The sequence below is a fragment of the Aristolochia californica genome, unplaced genomic scaffold (genome assembly GCF_029961685.1).
Source record: "Aristolochia californica isolate CCGP_79_NKW_82.1479 unplaced genomic scaffold, dmAriCali1.0.hap1 SCAF_14, whole genome shotgun sequence".
NCBI classification, from domain to species: Eukaryota; Viridiplantae; Streptophyta; class Magnoliopsida; order Piperales; family Aristolochiaceae; genus Aristolochia; species Aristolochia californica.
This window is the reverse complement of record NW_027181815.1, coordinates 3,958,693-3,984,376: the sequence shown is the minus strand read 5'-3', so window position 1 is coordinate 3,984,376 and position 25,684 is coordinate 3,958,693. Positions and strand designations below refer to the sequence as shown.

General features: G+C 36.6%; 2 protein-coding genes across 6 annotated transcripts; both read left to right on the top strand.

Moving 5' to 3' along the window:
- Nucleotides 1–496: 496 nt before the first annotated feature.
- Nucleotides 497–7,999, top strand: LOC137950142 (uncharacterized). Of its 4 annotated transcripts, none has more exons than XR_011111920.1 (6): nt 497–677; nt 2,418–3,233; nt 3,913–4,086; nt 4,578–4,720; nt 6,303–6,358; nt 7,479–7,566. XR_011111920.1 is itself a non-coding variant. In XM_068796529.1 (6 exons), the coding sequence occupies exons 1-6, from the start codon at nt 567–569 to the stop codon at nt 7,772–7,774; spliced, it is 1,419 nt and encodes a 472-aa protein (XP_068652630.1). In that variant the 5' UTR covers nt 497–566; the 3' UTR covers nt 7,775–7,999. The 4 variants fall into 4 exon arrangements, 1 of the variants encoding a protein (XP_068652630.1); XR_011111921.1 differs by lacking the exon at nt 7,479–7,566 and adding an exon at nt 6,450–6,552; XR_011111922.1 differs by lacking the exon at nt 7,479–7,566 and adding an exon at nt 6,432–6,552.
- Nucleotides 8,000–8,773: 774 nt separating this feature from the next.
- LOC137949960 (uncharacterized) lies at nt 8,774–25,039 on the top strand. Of its 2 annotated transcripts, none has more exons than XM_068796243.1 (18): nt 8,774–8,917; nt 9,017–9,191; nt 9,261–9,423; nt 10,755–10,891; nt 13,602–13,705; nt 14,093–14,188; nt 14,961–15,054; nt 16,375–16,498; nt 16,603–16,790; nt 17,621–17,712; nt 18,241–18,296; nt 18,886–18,975; nt 19,069–19,144; nt 19,789–19,893; nt 21,018–21,090; nt 24,186–24,349; nt 24,445–24,502; nt 24,677–25,039. In XM_068796243.1, exons 1-18 carry the CDS (start codon nt 8,915–8,917, stop codon nt 24,739–24,741), a joined length of 1,863 nt encoding a protein of 620 aa, XP_068652344.1. In that variant the 5' UTR covers nt 8,774–8,914; the 3' UTR covers nt 24,742–25,039. The 2 variants fall into 2 exon arrangements, with proteins under 2 accessions (XP_068652344.1, XP_068652343.1); XM_068796242.1 differs by having other exon boundaries at nt 24,174–24,349.
- Nucleotides 25,040–25,684: the final 645 nt, after the last annotated feature.

The following is a 25,684-nucleotide window of genomic DNA, read 5'->3' as shown; positions in this document are numbered from 1 at the left end:
TTAGTGACTGACAAATGGCTGACATGCATATAATTAGACAAGATATTTTGACAATATCGAACCAGCAAATTTGTAACAAGATTCAGTGGGCCTTGATCTTCCGATGAACCAAGTTCCAAACTGTCACATAAAAACTTTAGAATATTAAAATAAAATGGCATTCATAGTTTTTAGTATATGGTTTATATTTTTATGATATTATAAGTGTAAAATAAGAAGAGCGATGGAGATGCTGCCGTGGGTTTTGAATTGAGTTTATTATTATTATTATTATTAATTCAAAGTTTAAAGTTAACTGAAAATGGGAAATATAAAAAACAGAAAACAGAAAACAGAAAAAGGATCTAATTGTGGCCGGTGGCCGGTGGCCGGTGGGTAGTAGTGCTGTGTGAAGGGTCTTGTCATCGCTCTCTCCAGCTTGCACGAGCGAAAGCGAGTAGGAACGTATATAAGGCGGGTTTGAAATGAAAAAGCGGATTTGACGGACAAGCTTTGGTTGGGTGTTCCTCCACTTCTCCCAATCTGAAAAAATTATTCTCTTCCGGGTGTAAGCGTGCGGACGAGAGATGGGCTCCGGTGGTAGTCGATTGAAGCCGCGGTCGCCGCGACTCCGCGGTGGCAAGCGTCTTCTCGCCGCTTTCGTCTGCGGAGGCTCTCGTTCTCGCGCTCCGGATGAGGTAACATAGACCGCCGGAAATTTTTTAAAAATGAAAATAAATTTCAGTATTTTTATCTCTTTTGGGGATTGGAAGTCTTGTTTCTTTTATCGTGCCCGTTGGTTCTTGTGGATCCTATCGGAATCAGAGAGCTATAGAAATCTTGAAATATAAATTATTTTTAAATTTCCTTAAAAGTTATGACGGTGTATTTCCTTTTTGTGAATTGTTGCTCAACTGGAAGAAACGGTACAGCAATCCGTTTGGCTTATGTTGTCTTGTTTGACGCGGTGGGATGTGAGTCATGTGAAGATTTTCGGCCAAGGTTTTTCAATTCACATGCTGGGTTTTTTAGCAGGAGGTTTAATTAGGTTATTCGATTGTTTAAAAAAAGTTGGACTAAGTATAGTTTTTGCATGTTCTTCTTTCATAGTTGTTTTAATCGTTTCACCCGCTTCTTCACTGTTGATATTATCCGGACATTTGACATTTGTAGCCACTGCAAATTCTCATCTTCTAGGAAAAGGACTCCAAATCTCAACTTCACAGTGTTTTCCTTTGACATTTTTGTGGTAGGAAGCTGATGCTCAAGCATGTAGTTATATTTTTATATTAATACACATTACACTGATGGAATTGATGAAACACTTAAAAGAAGGGTAACGCAGAGATGGAGTCAGTTAAGGATAGAGTAGAATGGTGGAGGAGATTCACGTGTCAAGCACTAATGAAGTTGGGACAAAACTATAATTCTATGAGCAATTCTCAGAGATAAAGGATAATACGAACTGATGATTGAACTAAGCATGCTTTCTTTCTAGTTAAATATGTCCATACAATGACATTTTGAATGGTTAAATCTGAAGTTGTGATTTAGTGTACAAGTTGCTTACCTCTGAAGACCCTTTTGGAGTAAGTGACTATTTTTTATTGCCTCTATGTGATCAAACAATTGTCCGTTTGATCAAGAAGGAATGATAGCAAGACTGTGCTGTAAGTTCCTACTTTCTTCATCACCGAAGGCAGTAGCATTGCAATCAAGTTTGACACTTCCACTATTTTCTTCTATCAAAAGTAGATGATTCTGAAGGAAGGCCATTCACCTTGATGGTTCTTCAGTTTGATCAATTAATGTTTATTCAGTAAGCAGTTGATGCTGAAGTATTTCATCATACTTCTACATTATTGGACAGTCTTTTTGCAATTTATGTTCTCAGACATTTTGAGTTGCAATTGAGCATATGATTTACCGGATAAAAAATAGTTCGATGGTGAATGAAATTGGAGTTATTTAAGTCATAAGTGAAAATAAATATTGTTATCATGGTTAATAATGGGGGGAATTAGCTTTGAGTGCTATTTGGTGAAGTCAATGAGAGCAGAAGTTCTTGGTTCAGTTTCCTTCATCTTGATGGATATTGTTACCTTGCTAGTCTGAGGCTCAAGTCTTGTACAAAACGATAGGTGAAGTTAGTTCATGTCTTGGAGCAAAAGGTGCTTGTGTGACCAATGATGGGCAAACAAACTTGCAAGTGAAGTATTGGGTGAATTGAGGGCAACATAGAGATTATCCTACCAGATAATCCTTGGCAGGTTTCCATATTTTAAGTACTCTTGCTTGTGGGAAACCAAATAGATCCCTTGGTGTTATGGTATTGTTTTGAACAAGTATTTTTTATTTTTTTTGGGCATAATATCATTTTTTTTCCTGTTTATATGCCTGAATAATTGCTAATACTGAACGAATCTCGTTAATTGCAGATAAAAGATGCTCCTGTGGAAGCATCAGCTAGTTCCAATTGCTTTGCACTGGAATCCTCTTTAATTTTGTCTTCTGATGATGCCTCCAGTTCTGTAGATAGAAACATAATGCAGCAGGATGGTACAAATAATATTCTTGAGGATTTAAATGGTTCAAGAAGTCCCCAAATGAGTAGTATGAGGAAATTTATTTCTGAAAGCAAAGAACTGGTTCCATCTCAGTCAAATACTGGTGAAATGATTAACTCCTTTTGGGAAAGAACAAATGAGACAGGCAGTACCTCCAAAGAAGTCCAGAGTCGTGGGTCACTAGTAGAGGTTGGTGACTCATCCACAGAAAATCACTCTAATGAAACTTTGGTACCTCCACAGAATTCTGGTTCAAGTTCTGTTCCAAATGTGCCTGTGAATTGGCAATTTACTGGGACAGACCAGTCTGACCAAGTAGCTTCATCTACGAGTCCTGTTGTGAGCAGGCATCATGGAAATGAAGATGTCCTCCACGTGGATGTGGTGAGTATCTCTTCCAGTATTTTACCTCCTAGTTCTTCTACTGAAATAAGTAGTCAAGAGGCAAGGCGGAATAGTAGAAGGCTGTTTTGGGATGCGTTTTCAAGACGAAGTTCTAGACGACATAGTGGATCCCCATCACTAGTTTTCTCAACTGAGGATACTGATGATCTGGTGGGATCTCACGACAGATGGCTGTTTGATGTCAATGGTGATGTTCTTAATAATGGATTTGGAGATGATTCCGGATATCTGAGCAGTAGAGGCCGAGCTCCTTATGAAAGAAGATGGCATTCAAGATCTCAGGTGATTCTTTCTCATGTCCCTTTTTTTCCTTGTTGCTCTTTATCCAGCATTTCATCATTTGGGAGGTTCGTTCTACAGCTAAAATTTTTTTAGAGCCTTAGTATTTGTTTCAGGCATCAAACTCTTAATATATCTGTTATGCTTCTTCTAAAAACCAACATATATCTGTCATGCTTCTTCTGAAAAACAATATGTATCTGTCATACTTCTCTGGTTTCTTTTCCTTCTGGTTTAGATTTAGATACTGTTATTTTGGAATCAAAGAAAACTTCTCAACGTGCTCTATTGTTTTGGCACTGTTTCCATTGCATCTTTATTTCCTATCTGGGAAACGAAATCCAACTTAATTGCTGCATGCAGTGTATGTAATGGTAAATCTTTTTATTGTTTTATAGACAGACTTTGTCATTTTAAAAGGTTCCTCTCTAACTTTCCAATGTAATAACTAGGTTCTGATCTTATTCTCTGTTTTTCCTTTCCTTCATATCTGGACTATGATCCTTCAATATCAAGGAGTATGTGGATCTACACCTCTGGTTTCTTATCCTTCAAACTTACTATTTTATCAATCAATACTATTTTGCTCCTACCGTTCAAAAATAAAATAAAATACTATTTTTCTCTTCCTTCCTGCAACTATCTACATTCTTAGAAGTAATAAACAGATTTACCTCTGCAGTTCTGGGAAAGACTTCGGGGTAGTCTTGATGAGAATAGAGGAAGAACTCCTTTTTGTGCTTCTGGGCTTCATCTCGATGGAACATGCTCATGTGAGGCATTTTTAATGTCTGAAGAGCCCAGCACCCGTGCAAGTATTTCTCGAATAGTCATGTTGGCTGAAGCCTTATTTGAGGCAAGTATTTCACCATTTTTAGTAGACTAACTTTAATGCTCTTTAACAGATAACAAGGGTCTGCAGAATTTATAGTTTCCTGAACTGTTAAAGTTAAAATTTTTATTTCCACTTAAATATCCATCTTGTGGATGAATTCTTGTCAGAGTTACTCACATGAATTATGATGTTGATTTGGACCCACTCTGGTATTGCTAGGGAAGAGCTTGCAAATGATGGGTTGATCTAGTCGTACATTGTTCATTCTCTTCTAAATTCAACTGAAAATGTCGAGGGATTGTCGAGTTAAATTGTTTTTTTACCTTTATCTTTAAGGAACTGATCAGGAATGTCAACTTGACGATAATGCTGTTTTCTTTCAAACTTTTTCCACTTTTGGTGAAGACACTGTTTTAGATTTTTTCTTTTTTTTAATGTGGATGAGATTGAATTAGTAAGATATTCTCTTCTTTTGTCGTGCTCTATGTTTCATTTCTTTGTTGAATCTGTAGGTCTTGGATGAAATTCATCGCCAACCTGTATCACTGTCTCTCTCAGTGGTATCAGTACCAGCCCCAGAAGCCATTGTCAATTCCTTTCCTCTCAAGAGTTACAGAAGAACCACAACAGTTGAAAGTGGAGATGACATGGACCAGTAAGTTTCATGACTATCTTCACCTTGCTATTTCTAGTTAAGGAAGGAATGCAAAGACTTGGTCTTGCTAATTTAGTCTGATATGTAGTAAGTTGCAGTGACTTGGTCTTGCTAATTTAGTGCAAGACCAAATTAACACCAGCTATTAAACATGCAGATTAAGGCCTAAAGATGTCACAGATCAGTAATGTATACTATTAAACGTGCAGTCAACGCCTGCTATCTTCAAGTTCACTAAATTAACAATCAAACATATAAGAACAGCAACCAACAAGGCTGACGTAGGGATGATGTGGGCACAACGTAGGTGATGCAGGCAGCTTTTTAGTATAAAACCATCAAAAGACCCTCTAGGAGCAGTAATTGTATATTAAAGTGTTCAATCAGTGGTAGCAGCCATCAGCTAGATGCTTATAGCAGAAAGAGAAAAGGAAAACTCTGATTTTATCCAATTATCAGAAGAACTATATGAAGAATTCTCCTGCACAGATCGATACCTGAGAAGAGGGAAGAACAACTGTGAGAAGAACTCGCCAAGCTCTAACTCTATAGCTTGTAAAAGTTTGAGATTGAAACGAAAGAGAAAAGAGATAAAGAAAGTAGAGATAAAAGAAGAGAAAGCAGCGTGAGAGAAGCTGCTCTCTTTAGGGGTTAAACTCGACTCCTAACAGCCTTTATATAACTAACGTGAAAAATGGACTAAATGACAGAAATGCCCCTTACTAAATGTGTCCATAATACACTGAACATAAAGTCATAAAATAAACAGAAAAAGAAGCCAGACTTATAGGCAAACTCCCTACACTGTTGTTTGGCACTGGGGGTAAGAAACACAAGGGTAAAATACCCCTAACTTATATTCTAACACCTATAACACGACCTTGTTGAACATAAGGTTGACTCTTAGTTCTAAACAAAAGTACTTGTAGTAACTTCATGATCAATGTTTTGTTTGCTAGGAGTTGTCTAAAACTTGATTTACATTATGTTTGCTTCTCAAAGCTTATTGGTATCTTGTATATCAGCGTCTGAAGTGCCTACTATGGATCTGCTGTGCTAGGAAAATTCCACCGGTTGATTAATCTTAGCTATGTGATTAATGACCAAGTTAAATAGCAAAAGGCATCAAATCTTTTTTTTTTTTTTTTTGAAACGGTGAAAGGCACTAACATGGCTCATGAAAAGCCAGTTACATGGGTGTCGGGTTATGCTAGTGTTTGATCCAACATTCAGTTCCCTGTTCAGGCTTGTGCTTGTCTCGAAGATTTGTTGAAAGCCTAGACAAATTGATAAAGAAAAATCTGGTCTCACGTCAATTGTACTTAGTTATAATTAAACCCTTGGTGTCAGTTAATGGATCCATGCATTTTGAGTGTTTATAGCATCACTCTATTCTCCATACCAACTTGAAGAGCTTTGGATTTATCTGGATTCAGGTACTTCTAACTTCTTGTAGAATTGTGATGAGGGTTAAGAGATAGACCCCTTGGTGTCAGTTAATGGATCCATGCATTTTGAGTGTTTATAGCATCACTCTATTCTTCATACTAACTTTAAGAGCTTTGGATTTACCTGGAATCAGGTAATTCTAACTTCTGGAAGATTGGGATGAGGGTTAAGAGACCAGTATTCCCCATGGTAAGTTTGTTGAATCCTCAGGGCATTCATCTAAATTTTTTGTGAACAAAGTAAAACTATTAGTTTGAATAAGAGGGTTGTATATATCCAGGTAAGAATATACAATGGAGGCTATGAGCTCTGGGTGAGAATGGGAACCATTGCTGGGTTAACAGGAATTTATATGTACAAGTATTTGTAGGACATGTCGTGATAGAGGACAGGTAATTTCTGCATGGAATCTAAATATTGTAGCCAAAGTAAATATTTATTATAAGTGAGGCAAGAAAAGTAAATGATGCTAGGAATTTAAATAATGCAAGGGAATTAAACTGTCCTGTAAAGTAAATAAATAGGTGTTATGGATTATGTGGGTGGGTAACCTGGCACAATGTTACTACTCTAGATGAAGTTGAAAAATATTTGGAACTGTTTTCATTGTGTAAATTTGAAATCTTCCCAATGGCATGGATTTACATGGGTGGGCTGTAGTGTAGGCCAGTTCTCGTGATCTGTCTCATGATGTGGCCTGAGGTGTTGAAGTTATGTGTCATCTGACTGTTGATAAAACCATGCTGAGCTACCTATAATATCTAGTGTAGGAATCTCAATCTTGTGACCAGAAGTAACTCTGATTTGACCTTGGGTTAGTTGATATTTCCAACAGCCAGTTCAAGTGATGACTAAAATTACTGATCTTTAGCAAGAGCGGCAGACATACCCTCGAGCATCTAGTTCTTGATGAGACACGGAAAAAAAGAACTCAGAAAAGCTACTACCAAATACCAAAAGTTATCAATAGGAGAAAAGGATGTATTTCTTCAAAAAAAGGAGAAAACATGCAAATATCTTGTCAGAACAGAGTTGCTTGGATCTTGAGAGCCTTTGAAAGATGATTCCAGGAAAGCAGAACTAAATGAAACAAATGGAACATTTTTCCTTCTAATGCTTCTGTAACTCCTGTTGCAATTTTTCTAGTAACTCCTTGAGAATGTGAGTCCATAATATGATGCACTAATTGATTTTCAAGACAAATTATGTTGGTTTTTGTTGGGTGAGGTGAATAATCATTAACAGATTTTTCCTTCAATAATTGTTTCTTTTATTGCTCACTTGCCCCTACTCTTATGTTCTATTATAGGTGTTATATTTGTCTAGTTGAGTACGAGGAGGGAGATAAAATAAGAGTTCTCCCCTGCCGTCATGAGTTCCACATGTCATGTATTGACAAATGGCTGAAAGAAATTCACGGGTAATCATCTATATATTTCTCTTAAAGCTTCTATGCTGCAACTAGGTATAGAGTTTTTGAGAAAAGCTCCCGGGTTTTTTTTTTTCTAAATTTTAATTCTTCATTTAATTGGTATATGTAGGATATGTCCTTTGTGCCGAAGGGATGTCTGTGAGGTTGCTGGGGGTTGCTCCTCAAACTTGTAAGATCATTTCTCTGGGAATTGTTGTATATAAAGTGTAAGTAGTATATAACCTGCTGTTTCTGAGTTCCGAGAAGAGCCCCTTGATCATTTTCCAGCCACCAGGTGATCACTGTAAACAACCAATGCTCGAATTTCTCTTATTGTAAATGCTGAAATTCAAGCAATAGAGACTGTTAGTGTTTACCTATATAACGTTGCACGCAGGCATCTGTGAGGTTGTTTTATATGGTACTTGGCTCATTTACTTATAGTAGTCAGTTATAAGGACTAGCAAGCGGAACGGTGAATTGTGCAATGTTTACTCAATAAAATAGTGTCTACAAAGTGCACACCGCAATGAGAAAGATAATCAATAATAGGGAAGCAACTAATTTTTGATGCTCCTAATATTCCCATTAAGCATTGAGCGCATGTACTACTTTAGTGATCTTCTCTCTATGTTTAGTTGCTCTATCATTTGAGTCAAGTGTACCAATCTTTGACTAAAGTGTTCATGATTGGAAAATTAGAAAACTCTTCCTCTCTCTGTTTTTAAATCTTTGGTAACTGGGAAAAAAGTCAGTTCAATACGATGAATTTGAAATTGTCAATAGTGGTTATAGCATGTTCATGAGAGGGAATTGAAATTTGATGTAAAGTGATCTTACGAATCGGTTGTAAAAAGGTTTTTTGTTAAGAGAAACCCAACTTTTAGCTTTTTTCAGAATAATTATTTTATTTGGAAGAATGCATTTTATAAATCTATTTTTCTTTATTTATTATTAAAATTGATAAAGATAAAAAAAGTTTTAAATAGTATATCAGTACAAATGGATGAATATTAAATGAATAAAGACAAGCTTGGATAAATCCTAATCACTTCCCTACACGCTTCGAGGCCACGCCGATTTCAACTCAGATCATTGGGACTCCCGTGTGTACGAGTGGGGCTACTATGCGTTGGCGCGAAGTGGCTTTCAACCCTCTACTGTCGATTCTGCGGAAACACCGCGTAGAAAATTCGAGAGAGACACAGAGCCTGCTCGAGTGACTGTTCTGATAACAACTCTCGTACCCCGGTGTTTTAATCAAATCCAAACGGAAAGAGTAGCCTAGAGAATTTAGAAAGTCCTCCTGAAGTTCGCAACTTCCCGCTCGACCAATGGTGATTTTAATCCCTAAAAGTGCATATATTTTGTTTCTGTTGCGCCAAATACTTGAAACTTGAAACCTCTTACCTTTCCAATCCTCTTGAGTTTTACAGGAATCAGCTCCGGCAATGGAAGAATGCTTGAAGCTCCTCAAGGGAGAAAGAGACGAACAGCGTCTTGCGGGGCTGCTTTTGGCCACCAAAGTATGCCAAAATAACGACAACGCTTCGATTCTTAAAGCTTATGAGGCTGTGGGAAGTCGCTTTCTAGAGAGATTACTGAAGACAGGTAAAGATAGAAACAAATTTGACTAGGTTTCGAGTGTCTTTTGATGAATGGAGTTTTCAATATCTCCAGGCATGGGCAAAGGATCGATCAGTCAGAAAGAAGGAGATGACCGCGAGGCTTATTTGCGGCTCGGAGTCACGGTTCTTGCGAGTTTTTGTCGCGTCCCAGAGATAGCATCCTCCCAGGATATGGTTTCATTGGTTCCCCTCGTGCTGGAAGCAATGTCAAATAGGTCATTTGCTCTAAATTCTTTTTGGTTTTCTCAAGTTCTTTATCATTTCGTTTAATTGTTAAACAGTCGCTAAGCTCTTGTGGCTATTAGACTCTGTTTGGAAGTTTTTGATTTCTACTATGTGCAGAAAGTTGGAGTAACGTAGTGCCATTTCTCTGGATTGAGAATTTTCAAATACTTAGACCTACGTGGATTGAACACCAGAACAAAAATATGTTCCGCTTCCTCTCTTGCTGGTTTCAGTCACAAATCTACTTCTATATTGTGTAACTTTTGCCTTTCACGGGGACTTATGTGGCTGCATAGGAATATCACGATGAATCATAAATTAAGTGAATTTAGGATGAAAGTAGACAAGTGTTTTTCTATCTCATCCTTGCTTGTTTCTAGAAATGACAATTGCAACTCCATTCCTATAGAAAATTTATTCTTGTTACTTAATAAACGTATTTCTAAAGGACTCTGGAGTTCGTGATTTCCATCGTAGGATCAATTGATGTTGAAATATCAAGACGTAATGTTGACTGTGATTTCCTTTGTCGGTTCTAGTGAGCTTCTTTCTTAACGAATCCTCTCTTCTCATTGTCATAAAAAAAAATCTTTTTTCTATCCTGGAAAAGGAAGGAGAAGTGGTAAGACTTATAAGAGTGACTTGATTTAGCAGGAGACCGAGTAATATAGAAGACCAGGCAGAATTGACTTGATAAGAGTCTCTATACCAATAGTACCGAGGAATTTACTTTTCCAGGTTGAAAGACACCTCTTATAGCTTCTTATGAGTGGGTTCTAATGGGGATCTTTGAGTTAGCCAGTGACCTATCTAATCAGCTTTGTGTCACTGGGAACTGCTCATGTAGTTGAACTAGTTTTATATTTGATTTGCTCTCAAGACAAGGAACTGAAAGGCATTATCTTGTTGCAGTTTTCCCACTGTACTGTAGCTTTTCAAAACAATTGTATATTCAAAGCTCCTTTTTAATCCTCCCTTGTAGATTTAATAATTTTTTACTAATAAAAATATTTTCTTTTTTGAATGATACCAACAAAATGTTTCACTATTTTAAAAAAATTCAAAGATGATCTATATTGGTATTTGATGGTTTTTCTAAATTCAATACTCTGAAAGTCAACTGGTTCCAGAGGGATACGATTGGTTGTTGTGAGCCCATAAATTTCGTTGTGGTCCTGAGCAGCAAGTTCCATTTCTGTTTTTAGTTGTCTGTTATAAGTTGTTCAATCCTTAGGGGTGTTCATAGCTCTGAATAACCTTAAATTCTTGTTACTAGGGAGTGTTTTGTACTTGAAATTGATTTATCTTACTATTTTTATAGGTCAGGATCATCCACTTTTGAAGAATTTTATGAATTTCTCTTGTTAGTAGCTACAACCTCTGAAGCTGGTCTTATGACTTTTTACAAGTCGGGGGGCTTGAAGTCTTGTGCTTTTCAAGTTTCTTCTTTACCTGATGGTATGTGCTTCTTCTTCTTCTTGCTTTCTTTTTTTATTCGTCTTTTTTCTAAATTTAGTTTTATTTTAACTAGGCACATCTACTTTTCAAATGGACCTTTTTTTTTGAATGACTAATCAAATGGACTAATGTTTAGTTTGGCTATAGGAGTTTAGTCATTCAATTAGTTTTTTTCTATAGTTTTATATGTATTTTTTTTCATCTACTAATTAAAAGTGAATTTGATAAAAGATTCTATAAAGTACAAGGTTTTTCATTTTAAAGTATAAGTTCATTATTGGCTAACACCAATCATTGATCATTTTTTTCAATGTTGATTATACAGCACACTATATTCATTACCCTGATTAGACTTAAACTCAAGACCTCACCCTGTGATCCTACCCATGTGGCTATTAAACCAAAATTCCAAACCACTTAATCATGATCAATTTGCCAGGCAAAGCTTGAAGTTTACGTAATGACATGGACCCACTACTACTAAAGCAGTTAACCCCAAAGTTTTTTCTGAAGCAGCCACTAAAACAGGTTGTTTGCCTGAGTCCTGTTGTACCTGCTTTAACATGGTTCAACAGCTGGTCTAGTTTGTATGATGAACCTGTAGAACTAGTGGGACATCTTAACTGCTTTTTGTTTTCATTTATAAAGAAACTGTTCTTTTGTTTAAAAAAGTTATTAAAAAACTGGCAATTAGGAAACTGGTAATCTTTGTGTTTCTGTTTTGATCATTTTTTCTTGTCACGCTTATTTGTTAGGGAATTTTTTGTATTTGCTTTATTAGTTCTTGATCAACCAGGCCTTGAATTATGAACCGACTGGAGTGTTTAATTTTTAAAGAATTTGGGTGTCAGGTTTGAGCCACCCGGACCAGCCACATATTGGCTTTCAACCTGATATGGTGAGCTGGTCCATTTTAGTTCTTATTGCTTTCAGTATAACCTTTTGGTTTTGTACAACAGCTAGGTGGAAGATGATCAGATCTGATATGGCAATAACAGAAATCTACTTTTATTATTGTTCTAATTTATGTTTGAAATGATTTCATGACTGTAATTAATATTGTCCAATATGTAGCTTAGCAGCCTTCATTGTCGATACCTATTGAGTATTTTTATATAGCTAAATTTATTCTCTTTTACCAAACAGACAATTTTTTTGCTTGAGTGTGTGTCTGTTAATAGTAAACAGAGATATGGGTGACCATCAGAATCAGGAGCCTGTTCTGGCTGATGGCTATATTGTTTTGACCATCTTTTATCTCCGCGCTTACTTAGGGGCTGAGTCTTCTAGCACCGTAACAGCATTCTTTAGATATATTTTGTCCTTCTAACAATCAGTTATTGGTTGAAATCAATTACATACCTGTTGTATAGCTAAAGTTCAATTTTAGCCTACAACTGCTTGTAATCTGTTAAAAATTCATTGAAACAATTAAAATAAATAATCAAGTACTTGGTGATGTTTGTCAAGTGGTTATGAGATATTAGTTTAGTTGATGGTGTTGTTATTCTTGTAGTTGGTTTTGGCTATTTTTCGAATCTATTTTCTCTAATTAATGTCTGCAACTGTTTTTTGCATATAGCTCCAAAAATTCCTTTGCTTATTTTATTTTATTCTTATGTTTTTTCATGTGAAAATCTTTTGATTCTGAAGGATTATGGTCTGCCCATGTCCTTTTTGAAGCTCTACTCTATTCTATGAAGTCTTGACGTATTAGTTGACATTGTTGTTTTAATTAGTTTCTTTAATAATTTCCATAACTCATGGTAGCTCATGTAATCTTGTCTTTATGTTTTTTCACGAAGTATTTTTTCTTGATTTCTGGGGTAGTGTAGTCTCTGTCTTCCCTGCTTTATATCTTGTAAATTCTTCTTTCTCTTCGTGAAATTCTCACCATTTTATTAAACCAAAGAATTCCATGACTCTAATTTTTTTGTAAGTCATTTAAATTTTGTTCTGGTAGTAGTTGTTGTTGCTTGATTTGAGCAAAAAGGTTATGTTCTGATATTTAGTTATGGTTTCTTAGGAGACATTCTTCATTGTAACCATCATGTCTTATTGGGGTGTCTTTCTAATATGTTTTATCTTGGTTTGTTAGGATAAGTTTTGAGTTGATGTAAACAGCATATTCTTTTAATTATGTACTCTAGTGATTTCATTTGAAACCAGTTGCTGCATGGAGCCATACTTTTCCTGTAAAGAACTATTGAGCTCTTCAGGATTAAGGCATGTCCAACTCTAGAACAGAAGAGCCGAGGTGTTCCAATCTGTAGTTTTACCCTGCCAAAGAAGTGACTGCCCTTACCTAGGAATGCTGTATATAAAAAGGCTTCAAAGGTTGTATTAACTAAGGATTCTGGTGGTTCTGATAAATAGCATTGTACAGGACGTAGGTGGGCAAGACTTCTACAATGATGAGCATTAGAATTCATTAGGTCTGAGGGTCTTTAGATGCTGCCTCTTTGATAAATGTTTTCAGCTTATTCATGGTGCCAAGAAGTTTCTCTCTCTCACTCCCTCTCTTTCTATACATGCGTACATATATATATTTGGCAATTTCATTATATATTATCTTAGCTTGGGATTTGATGTGGTTGGAGTCTAGAAGAGCCTATTTTTCTGATATTTTTCCAGTCAAGATTTGTTTATCCTTATTATTAATTCCTAGTGTTTGTTATTGTTTATATCCTTAATTGTGATTCTTGTGAAGGTTCTCCAATGTTTGAGCACACCATGAGATTGATGCAGTTAATTTTGAGCAAGATTCCTCTTGACATTGTAAATGTTGAGAGTCCATCAGAATTGGCAATCATGGTATAACAAACTTTATCCACTAAGTTCTGTTTTTTGAGCAACTATTCTCTTCCAATAATTATACTGCCTAGACCCTAAATCCTTGTTTTTGGACTCATGTATCCAGATCAGCTAAGCTAATTCTCTTACTAAACAAGGTGTTTCCCTCCAATCACTTGTTGTAAAGGGAACTCACTCTGATTCTTTGCTTGTTCTCCTTTGCTTAATAAAGCTCATTACTTTCAAAATAATTATACTGCTCCAGAAACTTACTGTCCCAATAGTCATTGTTCTTGTTATGTCTTTATTGGCCATAATTTGTGATATGCCTTCTTTGCTGACCTTATTAGTCATTTTCTGCACGTTTAAATGTCTAATCTTTGGCTTGCCCTTTCTGACTTGGTTCAGGTGGTTGCAATAGCTAGACAGTTTGCTCTTTTGCACAACGCCCTCAAATTTGATGCACTGCATGTGCTTTCTCTTCTTCTCTCCTCAAACTATACTGTATGTCAATGCTGGTCATGTAACTTTATCTTTTGTTGAATGGCTTATTTTTTATTGATTCTGCCATGAATATTATGAACTTATTTGGTGAGCTATATGTATTATATCATTTTTCTGTAAATAGGTGTGTTGTCTTTTTGTCACCCTGTGACATTCTTTTCAATTTTTTTGTGACATTATTTGTTGTTGGATTAATATTGTTAGGCCAGGTGATGCAGTGTAGAAACTGAAACAAGATCTGGGAAATTCAGCAGAAATTAAGGGAGGAAGTGAAGGAAAATTTTGAGCTTGTGTGTTCTAGAGTTTTTGTAATCTTGTTTGTGAACTTGAGTTGTTTCAAACTTTCATCTATCTTTGCATTTTAAAGTTGTTTGCAAAAGTTCTAGAGTTATTTAGGAATTGCCATTCAGATTCCATGAAGGTTTTGGTTGGACTTTTAAATAGTGACTTATTTTCTACACTGCATCTAAAAATACTGGCTCTACTGCCAAAGCCCGCAGGACCTGGGTTCCCATTTTGTTTGGATGTGTAAACCACAATATCTGAAGTCTGAAAATACTGCCAAAGCCCGCAGGACCTGGGTTCCCATTTTGTTTGGATGTGTAAACCACAATATCTGAAGTGTTTTTTTATAGATTTCTGTGTTTTGTTAGCGTTGTCCCCACTCTTTACATGCAAAGAGAAGCCTCTTTGTCTTTTTTTCCAGTTAGTTCTCTTGACTGATATTTACTTGGATATTGACTTATTGTTTCATTTGCCCTGCTTTATTTAGGGTGCTTTGCAAGATGCTCTGAGATCAATGTCCCGTGATAGTTGGGCAACTTACATACGTTTTGGCATAGTTACAGTTCTACAGAATCGAGTTGGTATGTCGTGCCTTATCCTCAACAAAATTTTGAGCTATTTTTCTTAGCATTGGGGGAATCCGTTCATATAGGAATTGCTTGTAAGATGGTTTGAAAATTTAATATATAATTTTTTTTTATCCATGTTTAGAATTATTATTCATCTGAAAATCCTTGTTGTCGGGGTTTTTTTGTTGTTGTACTAGCATTTACATGGCCCAACATGATATGTTTTTAGCTGTTGGTCAATTGTAAGCTATTCCCTTAAGCTCGTTAATGAGTCAGGGTTTGGCCCTTGGATTTACCTCATATTGGAGTGTTGCTTATGAGTTGGGTAAACATTTTGGATCATGATGGGCTTCCTCGGAATATTAACTAATTTAGGAACAGAAAAATCCTTTTTACAGGAAAAGAGCACCAGGTGGACCCAAGTTCATCCTGAATCTAGACTCCTTGTAAGTTGCAAGATAAAGCCTAACTTGCCTCACATTTTGGCTATTTTTTATTTCACAAGAAATGGACTCGGAGAGGGGGAAATATGCTCTTATGAGAAATATCATGGTCATATAATGACTATCAACTAGTGCGCATGTATGTATCATTTGTCAAACACCAATATCTATTTGAATGTTGATTCCACACACATGCTACACTGTATGCCTTGGTAGGACTTGAACCAAAGACTTCTCATTGGAGATCCCCCCAAGTGGCCGTTCAGCCCATGTATGTTGCATGTGTGCCTCAATATTATTCAGTCTTGTCTGGTTTTTGTCGATAGTATTTAACCAAGTTGAAATCCTTGTTTGGCCTTTTATATTGACAACCTAGCAATGGTTAGGAGTGTTACGATTCATTTGGATACTTTCTTTCTGTATTAACTTTTTATGCACTATAAGGGGACCATTTAATTAACCACAATCACATTTTATCTGTTAAAGTTGAGTCTAAGTCTATCTCAAAATGGATGGCAGCAGTTAGAAGACTTTTCCCAACTAATTACCACAGGATTCTCCAAACTTAAAACTATGTGGGATAATTCCTACTGACACTCCCCCTCCCTCTGGAAATTGGACAGGCCTGAACATGGATAACATAAGGGCATAAAATATTCCAACTAAACAGACACCTTGCTCTGTTACTAAGTAAATGTTGAGTCTAGGCCTATCTGAACTGACTAGCCAGAGTTAGGAATCCTTTTCCAACTAATAACCACAACATTTTTCTAAACTCTAATACATGTAAGGCTATTTTCAGTAACATTATTTATGCTGCTTCCTTTTGGAAGACAATTTCCATCTTTTAGAATTGCTTCCTCATGCCTTGTGTCCTTTCAAAATGCAGTTGCAAAGGAAAAACTTGAGGCTCTTATCTTGGCTGAATCCATGATGTCCATGTTTGGTGAGAGCTGGCTTGTTGAAGCAACAAAATTGCCACATGATGAGCAAAACCCAATACCTGTTGACAGGCAAGTAACTCAGCTAGGGAATCCCTGCATGCAATGGATTAAGCAATTCAATCAGGCTTCCAGGTGGTCAGTTCGTGTAGGTGCTTTACTTGAACTGTTTTCAGGTGTCTCTTTTTGGTATTGGAGTCATCAAGGGTGGAGGTAGCTGTTCTCCTCAATGAGCTTGCCTATTTAAAATATGAAGCTTCAAACTCTGCTGAATGCATTCCTATGAAGAAAAGGAACCTAGCCATATCGTTTTCCTTGATTGAAAAGATAATAAGGCTAATCTCTAATCTGCAGGAAGAAAAAGGTAATCTGTCAATTTTGAGTTGGGTGACATTATCAGTTAATGCTTGGGCTTCAATATCTATTTCTCATTGTCACTAAAAGCTGGAATAAAAGTTCTTGTGGCATGTTATGTTGTATCAGTGCTTGTCTTTATTGTTGAGGTTATTTCCACTATGTTTCACAGTTGATTGAGAGAATTTCGTCCTTTTTTCTTTTTACTTGGGTGGTTATTAAGAAGACAACAAGAATATGAAGGACAACCCAAAGGCTGATTAGATACATGCATTTTATCAGGGAAGATCGTAGGGCACTTCAACAGAATAATGATTTTCAAATTGAGTCCATTTGGGCCAAATATAGTTGATGTGGTGGCAACCTAAGATATCCAATGTTTAGCTAGATCTAGAGGGCAGCTTATGTCTAATATTGGGATGATCTTGATCCTTTTTCTCCATGATTATATCAATTTTTGCAATGAGGTGATTTCTGTTCATTTAAAATGAATGCAAATTTGGAGTATTATGAATTGTATGGAATTGAGCAGCTTCATTTCTGAAACTGAGCCATTTAGTCTCAGTTGTTGTGTTAGCAATAGACCATATATGAGTTCTCATTTGACTTTTTCCAGAAGTTTGGAAATCCATCCTCTTTTATAACCATTAAGCATGTCCTTACTTCCAGAAAGGACTTTTTGACTGTTGTATTCATTCTTCAATGTTTTCTTACTTGATCTTAACGTGAGTATGAATTCTTTGAGTAATGTTTCTGTTTGATTCTCCCCTATTTGGGTCCCTCTAGCTTCTCTTTTTTCTGCTTGATAACATCCTCATCATTTTCTACAAAATATTTCAGAGAACCTTATTAGTGAAAGCACTGGAATGAAGGTGATTTCTGGGCTCAATGAGACAATTGGAGTAGTTCTGGACTATTTAAAAGATTCAAAGGTATTTGATACTTTCCACATGATAACTATTGGATTTTTGGGTTGAGTCCGGTTCCATCCCAAAACGATTAGCCAGTTAGGAGGCCTATTGCCCAACCTTATAACCCATTAATTTTTCTTCTCATTTTGCAATATGGGACTTTTTCCTACCCAACACTCCCCCTTATGTTCAGGCTTACACATAACGGGCCTAAGACATAGGCACAAACCCTCTAATGGGGCACACAAACTCTTTCATGGAACCCACTATTCATAGATAATCTAGGGAGCCTAAATTGGGCCTTAGCCCCCGCACAGAACCTGCTCTGATACCATGTTGGATTTTTGGGTTAAGTCAATTCCATCCCAAAATGACTTAGCTACTTAGGAGGCCTGTTACTTAACCTATTACCCATTAACTTTTCTTCTCATTTTTCAATGAGGAACCTTTTCCCACTCAACAATAACATTAGAAATAAACAATAGTTTTTGCCATTTCCAAAAAAAAAAAAATACTTCAAGTTTTGCAATTAGATGTATTTATTTGTAGGATCATGGTCAAAAGAAAGGAGATGATCTGCTTGCATCGGTACGAATTGTTGGAAGGTACTTTTAATGCACTCAATTTCCCATTTTACTTTATTTTATTATTATTATTTTTTTGTTCAAATTGAATGTAAAGTTAACAATGACATCCTACAACTCATTACCATTATGTTAACAGTTCAACATCTCAAAGTGGACAATGAGATCCTACAATTCTTTACCATTATGTTAATGGTTCAACATCTTTCAGTTAGTTTTGCCAGAGCAGAGCAATCTTTCAAACTGGAATGGTAGTGTTAACCGAAATGTTTTATTGATTTTGTTTCAACAGTATGGGTAGTTAATTTTAAATTTATGAAGGACAATCATCCTGAAAAGACTGGCTAGAGAGGAAGCTAACTAAGTGTGTTGTGTCGTGATGCCCAGCACTATAATTGTACTGATTTAGTATTTTACCTTTCTGGTTGCTGATGTCATTACATCACATACTTTGTTTGTTCAGTTATGAACAACTGTCTGTTATAAATTGTTGGGTTTCTGTAATATACTTTCCATTTTGATCACCCCAGCACACTCATTTTAGCTTTTTTAGTTTCTTGTCCAATGAAAGCACCTGATTTGGCTAATAACGTTAATGTATGCCATTTAGCTATCTTGCAGAAGCACCTTCTGCTTGCGAGAATAAGGTTCGAGAACTGTTGGATTATATGCTTTCAGTAGAAGGTGAAGATGAAGAAAGGTTCTTCAGCAACTTTTAATAATCTATTTACTTGATAATGATCCATGACTTCTATTTGGTCTTAATTGACTTTTTAACTGACCTTAATGACAGCCCTTTCTACTCGGTCTGTTTTTTACTTCCCATGTTGTGCCAAACAACTATGAAGGCAGAAGGATGTCACAGAGCTGTATGTCATAAAACCAATCATTTCCTTGTTCTTTTCTGCTTACTCATGTAATCTCTATGGCTTCTGAATTTTCTCTAGCATTATGTTGATAAACAGAAAAAGGCCTGTTCATTCTCTAGCACTAAGTTTCTTAGTAAATGTTGTGTCTCTCTCTAGAAGTAAGTTCCAGCATATGCTACATCAACAAGTTAAGCTTGAGTCAGATGTAGCTTCTAGAGATAGAGAGAGAGATTGCATTTATTCTTTGGCTCTTTACCATAAAAGAAGAAACAAGTCAATCATGATTCTTAGTCAGTATGTAGCTTGTCCATTCAATATGCTCTATTGTAAACTGTTTTGGGGGCTAGACATGCTTTAGCCAGGCACTAACAATCAACTCACTGAAGTTGACTTTGAACTAATTAGATGATTTTTCGCATAATTTACTGGTGGAAAGTCATGGAAAAAAATTTGGGGGGTCATGTTATAATCCTTATGCCACTTTTCTATGTCATTCGAATTGCCATAAGATGAAACTATTTGCAGTGGATAGTTCCTCTTATAATGTTCTAATTAACGATGTGAACAAATTCTGATAAAGACTACCGATGAAGATTGGTATTTTTTGTGAGTTAATTTTAACGTGTGTTTTTATAAACTAACAGGTGGTGGAATGCCTTGTGGGATTGATTAGCCAAAATAATCAGATGGTTGAGGATAGCAGTCTCATATTTTTAGCTTGTGATACCATCATGAACATTCTTCTGAAGGTAAATGTATTAGAATTTTTTATGAACAAGGATGTTTAATCATCCTAAAAAAAAACAACTATGTTTAATCTCCCAGTCATTCATCTCGATTTTTGAGTTGGTAAAGCTTGAAAATTTTGGTCATGTAAGAATAGAAAGAGGGGTCCTTGATCATATTCTTTTTCTAAGGAAGATGGGATTGTTACATCACATTTATCGAAAATGACCTTATCCACTTTCAGTGTTTCTTTGTTTGAATAGTTGGTAAGTTTTACCTCTCATTTGTTTCAAGTAGTTAACCATTCAGATCCTATCTTGGATAAATTCATGTTCATTGAGCCCATGGTTTCACGATTTGCTGGATCTACTGTGATCAGTCTGGTTGACCCAGATTTGAGGGAGGACAAGTCGGCTCTTAGGCTTGGACTTGCTCCAAATGCTCATCTGAGTCTCCCCAAACTCACATGAGTTGCGCTTCAGGACCTGAGGAATTCAACCATGCTCAGGCAATCTGACATGGATTCATGAATCCGAAATTGAGTCCATTCCTGTCAAACAACATTATTGGGCCATTTGTCCTGTTCGTAACAGCTGCCAACCCACCTTCATTTGCACAAGTATGCTAGTTTTCTAATGCCCTTCTTTGTCAATGCTGCCATTCATTTCTCATAGCATCCCACCAATTAGGATCAGTTACTGCTCCTAGAAAGCTAGTGGGATGCAAAGGATAAGGCAAAGACAAAGTCAAAGTTTGAGTTCATCTTTCCCATGGACAGCCATATATTGGCCTTCTTAAACCAACCTCTTGATCATTGGTTGATGTTGATGACTAGGTTTCTGGCTATTGAGATTTTGTTGGTAGTTTCTGGTTTTGTTTACTTTTCTTGTCTTCTTTTTTTTTTCTTCTTGAGATGTAATTTGGTTTGTATTTTTATTCTGCTCTTAATTAAATTCTCATCATTTCCAAAAAGAGAGAAAGTTGGTAATGTTCTTTTGGATCATTCCAATGCTTCGAAAAGCATGTAGAGTGAACAACAATGATAAGTGGAATTAGCAATAAGAGAATATATTAAGTTGGGAGTAACTAAGCAAGGAAAATGCAAGAGTAATTTCCTAACAAAGCTTTTCACAACACTCTTGTTTAGAGGGAGGAAATTCATGCCCAATTTGGTGGATCGGAATTTTTTCCTCTTTTACCAGCATTGGCTGCTTGGACAGGTATGTTTGTGGTTCATATGATTTAAGTGTTCAATTGCTTTGACTTTATCTTGCTTATCTGGATATTTCAGGCATATGACAGTTTATGCGTGAATTTTTCATGAATTTAGTTGTAGAATTGTAACCATCAGAAAAAAAGGAATGTATCATGTTGTGATCTACCTTTGTTGTCATTGCCTTGACATCTTAAACCTGTTACATAGTCCTGCATGAATAAAACATATTTCATCCTCCAGATCTTATTCATAGTTCATCCTCCAAATCTTATCTTATGAATAAATAGTACATCAGTAAGTACAATTCATAGTCGTTAATCCTTTTTTTATTTTAAATGGAGCGAGAATTTTAAAATCAAAAGAGAGAACACAGCACAAACACCCCAGAAGAAGGGGCAGGAACAAAGGAACCAAGAAATAAACAGTGCAACAGGAATTAATTCAAAGAGACCACAAGATTCGGTTGAGGACTTCCCAGATTAGCGAAGTGGTTAGCTGATGAGTGGACTTAGCGGGGGACATGGGACAACTCGACTCTTAAAGCTCCAACAATGTCCTCAATCTGAATAATTTGCTGGTCATATCACCTGGCATATTTGCTGCTTTTGCCCATGAGATGACGGTTTTTGAGTCCCCCTCCACTATTACCAGCTCAGAGAAAGACTTTGGTAGAGCTTTAGTCCATTTAAGAGACACCATGAACCTCTGCTTTGGTCAAATTGGAGACACCCAAGGAACCAGTTAAAGAGGCATAAGGTTGTTATGATCCCTGTTAACCCCTTTGTATCCCCAAGGGCCGGGATTTCCAAGAAAACTACCGTTGACGTTGAGCTTTTAAGAGCCACTGAGTGGGATCCAAGATAATATTATTAACTTGTATAGAATGATGCAATTGGTTGGGTTGGTTAGCTAATGGGTGAACCAAGTCCCTGGTTGATGTGTGAAAAACTAGGTAAAGACAATTTGTAGTGATATGAATATTTTGCTAGATGAGATGATTAGTAAATATACCCTGGGCAATGTGTGGAAAACTAGGTAAAGACAATTTGTAGTGAAATGAATGTTTAGTAGATGAGATGATAAGTGAATATTGCTCGGAAAGCTTAGTGATTAGCTGATAGAGGCTCAACTGTGCACTTTGTAATGGAGATTCGAACAAAGATGAAAGGTGGCAGAAGACTAAGACAGATAAAGGAGAAGGAAGAAGGGAAAGAGAAGAAGGGGAGAAGAAGGAGAGAAGGACAAGACAGACTGCAAGTAGAGTAATCGATCTGAACTGCTTGACCTTTTCCAAAAGGTTACATGTGAAAGATAGAAGTGACCTTCTGTCTCAACACAAACTGAAATCAGAAAAAAAAAAATGTCCCTCATGGACTACGTAAGTATGTGTAATGAACTGATTGAAGGGTTTTATCCAAGTTGGTAAATGGATCAAAAGGAGATGAATGCTACGAATGATGTGGGATTGGAGAAAGAGTTGAAGAAAGCCAACCTACCAATTGAAATGATAGGCAGAATGGAATCTTAATGTGCCCGAACATAGTGGGCAAGGCTCTTATGATAATGTTGATTAGATTAGCAGCATCGATGCTTAGATAAATTGACATGATTGCTGTGGTTGCTTCCACTTTGATGGGGCTGCAAGTGGATAAATTTGCCTTCTTACCTGTTTGACAAAGGAGAGAATGGGGATTCTTACCTCATAAATAAATGACTACGATAATGGTAGATTCTTGCTGTTGTGGGGAAAAAAGTGAAAAAGGTAACTGTTCAGCTGGCTAGGAAACAAAGGTAAAGTCTATTGATGAGTAAATTTTACCCAGAAATCTTGACCTATGGAAATGCCTTGAAAACACCTTATATATCTTTTATCAGAAGCCAATAGTACACTTAACCTTTTTTGGGTTTTAAATATTACAATTGAAGAAGTAAATATATTACTTCTGAATGTGGACAATTTGCATCTGTAACTATTGGAGTTGTTCACTGTTACTAGTATGGCCCAGTTATGTTTTGGTATCTTCGAATTGAAGCTCATGTATGATGATTGATTGGACACTAAAATGAAAAGAAAGTTATATCATATCCATTGCTGACTCGATTGAAGTCATCAGTGTAAAAGAGGATCAAATTGTCTGAGGCCTACAAGAAGGTCAGAAGTACTACCATTGCCTTCTTGCAGGTCATGTTGGAGGTCTGGTGACAAAGGGCCTGCATATGAAATTTTGTGTCAGGTCGGCTGGGTCAAGGATTTGCCACCCCTGATGCAATAGAATAACTTTGCAATTGTTATGGTTGTTTGAACCTGGTTGCAACAAATTCAGTCTTCTGAGTATTCTATTTTCTAATCTTAGGTGTTTATTTCTTTTTTCATATGATAAGTTTGTCTTTTTTTTCTTTTTTGAGAATGGTGAGAATTATTTTAAGAGAGAAAATTTACAAGATACAAAACAGGAAAAGCTACTTTGACCACAATAAAACAGCGAAAGAAAGAAAAAGCCAAAACTAATGAAAAAGCAAAGTGTCATCAATAGGAAAGCCTGGAGATCTATGCCATGGCGAGACAACAAATCAGCCTCTGAATTAGCACTCTCACATAATCTGTAATTGCCTACTCCAATGCACAATTTCATTGAAAACGTGAAGAAGCCGTTGCTGATTGGAACTAGGAGACCACCACTGAAAGAGTCACCGTACCTGAAAATGTGCTACAGAAAATCTTCACTCCGTAATGAAGGCCTGGAGTTCCATCTCGCAGCAACCCATTGCTGTAGAGTATACCCAGAGGATCTGGCCAGAATAGTCACAAATAACAACCCGGCCCGGATTTCTCCTTGAACTCTCATCAAAGTTTAACTTCAACCACCCGTGAGGAGGGTAAGACCTAGGAACAATAGTGGGACTGTGCGAGTTTGGCATTAGAGGAAGTAGCAATGTCTCTCCAATGCATTCTCAAAACAGTACTTGAAAGATGATGAACCTCTAAGAACTTACTAAAAAATGAGTGTATTGATTACTATGCCTAAATTACTAAATTATCTGTGTTTTACTTGAATGTCTATTTTATTATCTTTCTAAAATACACAGCTGGGATTTTAGAGAAGTCAAATGACTCTTCCATTGTCATGATGGCCGCTAGCATATGCTCTTTGATTTTTGAGCTAACATCAGAAGAAACTGTTATCAATTACCTAAATTTCAACTGGACCTTGGTACATAGTTTGTCTCAGCTCATTGCCAGAAGTTTGGTTGATTGTGGCAAGGTATTCTTATGCTACTTTGAGATCCTCTACATTTTTCTCTACCAGAGGGATTTATGGTGATCTAACCAGGTGACCCCATGTTTTTATTCTTTCAGGGAGAAGTATGTGATAATTTTGCCACTGACCATGATCTTCATCAGATTGTTGCATCTGGTTTGTTAAAATGCGTTTTTAGCAAATTTATTCAATTTAGAATTAGCTTTACTGGATGTAAATTGCAATACTAAGGCTTGTTAAATTCAACTTCTAGATTATGGGAATGGCTTGAAATTTTTAATCAGTTGACCAAATTTTATTAGATCTCTTATGTGGTGAATGAATTTGTAGGTTTTACCCGCTGGGCTGATAGGTTTCCTCACATAAAAAAGGCAGTTGAGAGTCGCCTTCGGTGAAAGGATTTGTCACCTTCGCCTTCGGTGATAACAGATTTGTCATCGACTAGTTATGCAACCAGAAGAGGCAACCATCTGGCTACGGCCTGCTGGGATTTTGAAGATGAAGAACAGGGAGCAATCATGCTGGAGTTTCTGTGGACACCGGTATCCTTGGGCAAGTGACGCCCCTTAAGACTGGTTTTAACCTCTAGTGGCTTGTGTTTTTTTTTTTTTTAAATGCCAAACATTGACACTGCTGCACAGACTGCGGTTTCAACAATCTCACCAATTACAACGTGGATATCCATTGCAGCTCCTTGAACACCTCTGCCAAAAAATTCAAATTTTTATAACCCAACCAGTGGTTCTAATCCTGCATCTGTAACACCTAAACACTTTGATAACCTCAGAAGTTCTTAACTGAGGGAAGTGTTTCACATGCATTAAACCCTCTCATCACTGATTTCTTGACATTTTAAAAGCTCCAAAGTATGCAATCAATACGCAGAACAAAGTGCCTCCATCCCATAATCACTAAATGAATAAACATGGTCAAGAGTCAAACCCCGAATTGGACACTTCTAAATCAGAGTAAGATTACCTGGGACCCTGAGAGTGAAATTTAGTTTTAAAGCCCGAAATTTAGTTTTAAAGCCCGAGGTTGTTTGCAAGAAGCTAAGTGTCCGAGCTCAGTCTGTAAAGGTACAGAAGTTAACTTTGGGAATCTGGTGCAAAGAGATCCCAGAGCTTTCATTTGCAGGATCTAATCCACACTCATTCCTGTGCTCTCATGGTATTAAGATCACGGACCACATAAGATGGCTTACCGTTTTCAGGATCGGGACAATTCAGAGCACACAAACATATTACTCACAAAAATTGCAGCTTGTCTGAGCCATAATAAAAACAAGAAACCAAATTGCAGTGAGTAAGACGTCACGTCCAATAAATAAATTAAAGG